A 6,064-nucleotide genomic window follows, 5' to 3' on the forward strand; every position below is an offset into this window, starting at 1 on the left:
TGTGTGTGTGTGTGTGTGTGTGTGTGTGTGTGTGTGTGTGTGTGTGTCTAGATGAGCACATCTTTGCTTGAAGAAGCCAGTGGGGAGTTTCATATCCCTCAGAGTTGAATTTACAATGAGATATCTTGCCTACATAAGCATTGGGATCCAAAATCTGTTCCTCATATGGTGTGGATTTGATCTAATGCCCAAATTTGCATGAGAATCCACATGTAAGATGCTGAGGGTCCCTGCCTCCAGTTGGTTTGGATAGGTAGATAAAGTTTCTGGGGGCCAATGACTGGACAGAGAGACAGAGGCAGAACTTTAGGATTCTCAGGCTAGTGGAAAGAGAGAGGAAGGAGGATTTAGAACCACCATGCTGGGAAAGGAGTAAGGTCCAGACCTCAGAGGTACAGAAGAGAGAGCATACAAGAGATGTAAGAGCCAGGGAAGGGCTGCCCCAGCTCCCCTCCCCTCACTGCCTCTAGGGCAGCAAAGATATAGTGTATAGACTGTAGTAAATAATAGCTCAGGAGTATCAGAGGACAGTTCTTATCCACGAGGGCATTTGAGAGTGGCCCAACAATTAGGCTATCTAAGGCATATTAAAATATAAGGATGAGCATGTGTCTTTCATTTGGGAACCCAGAACATTAGACAGAGGAACTCCTGCCACTGACACCAGGTTGATTTAAGTAGGATTAATTACCTACTGCAACACTTATAATTATGTGCAGAGCCATCTCTCCAGTCCCATAAATATTGGTTATGTTAGTTACTTTTGTATTGCTCTGGTACGACCAAGACCAAGGCAACTTTTAGAAGAGCCTGTAGTAGCTGATTTTGTGTGCCAACTAGACACAAGCTAGATTATCACAGAGAAAGAAGTCTCCCTTGAGGAAATGCCACCTCCATGAGATCCAGCTGTAAACTATTTTTTCAATTAGTGATCAAAAAGGGGGAGGGCCTGTATTAGTTAGGGTTTTACTGCTGTGAACAGACACTATGACCAAGGCAAGTCTTATAAAAAACAACAACATTTAATTGGGGCTGGCTTACAGGTTCAGAGGTTCATTCCATTATCATCAAGGTGGGAGCATGGCAGTATCCAGGCAGGCATGGCGCAGGAGGAGCTGAGAGTTCTATGTCTTCATCCAAAGGCTGCTAGTGGAAGACTGACTTCCAGGCAACTAGGGTGAGGATCTTATACCCACACCCACAGTGACACACCCATTCCAACTAGGTCACACCTATTCCAACAAGGCCACACCTTCAGATGGTGCCACTCCCTGGTCCAAGGATATACAAACCATCACAGGGCCCATTGTGGGTGGGGCCATCCCTGAGCTGGTAGTCCTGGGTTCTATAAGAAAGCAAGCTGAGCAAGCCAGGGGAAGCAAGTCAGTACGTAACATCCCTTCATGGCCTCTGCATCAGCTCCTGCTTCCTGCCCTGCTTGAGTTCCAGTCCTCAATGTGGAAGTTTCCAGCAATGTTGAAATGTAAGCTGAATAAATCCTTTCATCCTCAATTTGCTTCTTATTTATGATGTTTTATGGAGAAACAGAAATCCTGATTAAAACAGAGCCTGACAGTTTTACAGGGTTAAAGTCTATAACCATCATGGCTCAGAACATGGCAGCCAGATGGTAATGGTGGGGCTGGTACAGTAGCTGAGAGCTTATATTTGATCCACCAGCATGAGGCAGTGAATGCCAATTGGAAATGGTATGGATTTTTGAAACTTTAAAGGCCATCTGCGGTGATAAACCTCCCCCAACAAAGCCACACCTCATAATCGTTTCCAAACAGCTCCACTGAACTTGGGACCAATAGTCAAACCTGTGAGCTTATGAAGTCCAATCTCATTCAAACCCCCACATTTATAAAATGGTAAAAAGAGAGAAGAGAGGGACAGTAAAGAGAAGGAAGGGACAGGGAATAAAGAATGAACAGACAGGCTTGGAAAAAGAAGTGGCCCTTTGTCCCACTATGAGGACTGTCTTCAAGGGGACAGTGTTGAAAGACAGAATGAGATGAGTCAGAGATTGAGCCGAGTTGCACCTCTAGATTGAGGCAGCATTTCCTGAGGTAAAATGGATCTAGGTAAGGTCTGTAAGGCCTACAAAGGTGGCAGGTCGCAAAGTAGAGGACACACAAGATGTCCTGATATCTCCAGAGGAGAAACTAACACACCAACACACCCCTCTCCCTCTGTCTCTCTCTCTCTCATACACACACACACACACACACACACACACACACACACACACACACACACACCCTTCGCTGTTCCTTCATCTGGAACAGCGTTCCAGATGGAGAACAAAGTTCCTTCTTTGGGGAAGGACTGCAGATTCCTCCAGGCACCACAGTCTGAGTGCACTGGGCTGTGGCAGGGCAAGGTACCAGGCTGTGCAGGATCCAGGCAGGACTAAGGCTCCAAAGAGACATGACCAGGCTTCTCCTGGTGCTGTGGGGATTGCTGGTGTCTGTGGAGCTCACCGGAGGCATGATTGTCAATGAGGTACCAGGTAAGGACTGGGCAGGAGTGGAGGGGGATGGGGCAGGGGTAGTGTGGGGGTGTTGGCCTGTTTTGCCCAACCACCTCTGTGTGTTCTTGTTCATAGCGCAAAACCTGAGCTGCTTCCAGTGCTTCAAGGTTCTCCAGGCCAGCAAGTGTCACCCCATAGAGTGTCAGCCCAACGAAAACGTCTGTGTGAGCAATGAGGTTCTCCTTTACACGAGTGAGTCTGTTCTCTAGCCTGGATGTCACCAGAACCACTGGCAAGGCTGGGTCACACCTGCAGGCTCAACAAGTCTTCTAGGTGCTGGACAATGCAGGAAGGTGTGGTCAGAATTGTGACCTCTCCTTTTTCTCTCCCAATTGCCATATCTGTTCCTATGTCACTGCTTCTAGAACTCTCCCCAGGCCAAAAGCTCTGATGAGACATTGAATTCCCAAGTGAGGCAGCCAGTCAGGGACAAGTTTTACAAGGCCACCCATTCATGTGGGGTATCACATGCTGTTACAGAGGCAGTGGGACCTTAGTTATGGTCAGCCTTAGGATAGTGGGGGGAAAGCCAATATTAGTTGTCCCATCTCCACAGAAAGGAGAAAATATGAAAATGTCCAGACCTGCTGTGAGCACACACATGGTAGTAGTAGTTGCTTTGACCTAGCTTTAGTTCCCTGGGATGCTGCAGACCTCAGAACTACCTCCTCACTGAGTTAAACACCCTGAGCCTTGTTGCAGACTAATTCTTATACTTTGGGCATCTCCTGTTTCCTCAAGCCTATTCCTGAGAATAATGCCTTCCTGGCCTAAGACAAGCCCCAGAAGGAGTGGTACAGCATGATCCTCAGGTAGAGAGGCCTGACAGACTGTCCTTTGTAGTAATATCCGCAACACTGAATCCTGCCTCTGGTTGCTTCTTACTGAAGTGTTTCCTCCTGTGTAGTTATGGCAGATTGAAGCCACCATTTCCCAAGTGGAATTTTCCCAAAGAGAGTAGTAGGTTTCCCATGGTGAGGCCCCTGTTCTCATCAGGGGCAGTCCTGCCCCTAGGGTCTCTTTTTCTTTTCACAGTAAAGGGATTAGTTTTAATAGAAGATTTGGAAGCTAGGGGACTTTGTGCAACTTTCTCAAGTTTTCTTCCAGCCTTTCACCTTTGCCCCACCCACCCCCAGCTTTATGTTCAGTTTATCTGGAGCTGGAAGGTAAAACCTGTAGCTCTGTGCAGGGAGTGGACTCTCAGGACTCCTTTGGGTGCTAAGTGTTCTGGGAAAATCTGATGCACTCATGACGGGAGGCCTGTTCTGGGCTTCCAAGGAGGCCACAGGCTCTGTCAGAACATGCTTAGCCATCCCTAGTTCTGTGCCACCAAGCAATGTACTTTTTGGCAACCAGACTCTTCTACTTTTCCCCTTGACTATCCTGGGAGAGAGGGGTTGCTGGGGAGATCTCTAAGCTCTTTGACATATCCCAGGTTTGTGGTGACACTGAGTAGCAGGGCCCCTGAGACTCTGTGGATCTTGCCTCTGAACAGACTGCAGAAGGTGACCCAGGAAGGCCAGATCCAGCCTTGCACACTGGATGCTTGCCCCATTTCACCCCCCTAGCCTCAGTGTTCTATGACCACATGCATTCTCTTTTCTACAGGTACGAAGAGAAGAACTCAGATCAGCAAGCGCTGTGCCACCGCTTGTCCAAACTCCAATACTATCATTGAATGGTCATTGGGCAATACTCAGGCCAGGATCACCAGAAGATGCTGTTCTGGGGATCGCTGCAACAGAGCACCTGGGAGTTGGGAGGGGTTCTGGTCCTTACCAGGGAGGCTCCTTCTGCCAATGAGTCTGGGCCTCTTTTGCACCCTGTTGTGAGGACTACTGTCCTGTGATACCCTGCCCCAACATACTCATCCTTCTTGGACCTCCTGTATTCCACCTCAAATCCCACCTTCATCCATTCCAGGACTTGCAAGGCAATGGTCTTTCCCTGGGGTAGAAGGGAGGACACCATACCCTTTGCTGAGGACTCAGCAGTCTGCTCCTCCCTGACATCCTGGCCCAGGAAGTAGGAATAAAACCCTGCTGCACCCCGTAGAGACAGACAGGGAGTATTTCCTATGCAGACTACGGGCTTCTTCAAGAAACCCCTTGACCTTGGTACAGTGCCATGCACTACTGTAAGTGGGAGATGGACCTGATGAAGCAAGAGGTGCAACCACACTCTGGCACTGCTCCACTTGTGTCCCCTGTTCATGCACTTGAACTTGGGCATCTCACTCAGAGACAGTAAACTTGCTTCCCCACAGCCTGGCTCCTGCTTTTTTGCTACCCGTCTGTCCCAGGGACCCATCCTTCTTCCAGATTTCAGTACAGCCTTTTATGACTAGAGCAGCCAAGATCTGCATGGAAGCATCCAAGCAGGAGACAGACAGTTATACTCAACATAGAGCTGTCCCTGAAGCCTGAGGCGAAGCATAGGGTGAGCATGCAATCCAGACTCATACCTGAAGTCCTAGGAGGGCTCACTAGCCACTGTATGAGTAAGAAGAAGGGACAAAGTCTAAAGTGCCACATGGACATGAGAGAATGCCAAGGTGGTGCAAAATCACAAATGGTTGAAGCGTCACAGCAGGAAGCGAGGCCTGGTGCACATGACTTGTTACCTGGCCTTGGAAGAGTCCCTGAGTAAGGGCAAAGGAAAGGAGCACAGAGAGGGATTAGGAGACTGATTGCAAGTTTAAGGCTAGCCAGGCTGAGTAGCCTCTAGTGGGCATGAAGGGGCTGTCCAAGAGAACAAGGATGTTGCTGGAAGGCCCTTGGTATGGGACAGGTGTACTACTGTAGCCTTGCTGTGACCAAATGACTGGACAGCAACAACTTACAGAAGATGTATTTGGTGCAAGGTTTCAGCCTGTCATGGTGGGGAAGGTCTGGTGGAGCGCAGCTCCATGCAGTGGAAGTGTATGGAGACACTGCTGATGTCAGGGTGAACTAGAAAGCTCTGAAGGGAGCTTGGACCACGGTTCAGGAAGAAACTTCATCCCAAACTTCCTAAAAGTTCCACAGCCTCCCAAAATATATCCACCAGCTGGTGAATAAGGTTTAAAACCTGACCCCAGAAGAGACATTTCTGATTCAGTCCCTACAAGTGAGCCTATGGTTAGATGTGGTATCTCATTCTCAGATCCTTACATCTGCCCACTTTGGTCCACACACCCCTGTCTGCCTACCTGACCCTGATTTCCAGGATGCTGCACCACACTCTCAGCTGACATGGCTGTGATTGGGGGTTCATTACAGCCTCCACCTAGCATTCTGCAGTTTCTTCCTTACCAGTGATTGATATGTCCCATAACCTGTCAGTGGTCTGGCATCTCTGTTCCCAGGGTCCCCAAATAAAGTAAGACCTTCCCTGCAGTTAAGGTTTTCACACTGAGTTTTAGCCCCACTCACTCCCCACACTGGTCAAACAGTAGTGCCATATGCACTGCTTAGTGACCTAGGGTGGACTGTTAGGGTGTTGGGAGTCTCTGGCTAACAGGCCTGGGCTATCCTCCTTGGATTATGC

At 48.8% G+C, this 6,064-nt stretch overlaps 1 protein-coding gene across 1 annotated transcript; it reads left to right on the forward strand.

The window, feature by feature from the left end:
* The first annotated feature begins 2,388 nt into the window (after positions 1-2,388).
* On the forward strand, positions 2,389-4,772 carry LOC110289062 (lymphocyte antigen 6L). Its single transcript, XM_021155264.2, has 3 exons — positions 2,389-2,515; positions 2,612-2,728; positions 4,145-4,772. Exons 1-3 carry the CDS (start codon positions 2,434-2,436, stop codon positions 4,366-4,368), a joined length of 423 nt encoding a protein of 140 aa, XP_021010923.1. The 5' UTR covers positions 2,389-2,433; the 3' UTR covers positions 4,369-4,772.
* The last annotated feature ends 1,292 nt before the right edge of the window (positions 4,773-6,064 follow it).

Source organism: Mus caroli, unplaced genomic scaffold (assembly GCF_900094665.2).
Source record: "Mus caroli unplaced genomic scaffold, CAROLI_EIJ_v1.1 scaffold_9213_1, whole genome shotgun sequence".
Lineage (NCBI taxonomy): Eukaryota > Metazoa > Chordata > Mammalia > Rodentia > Muridae > Mus > Mus caroli.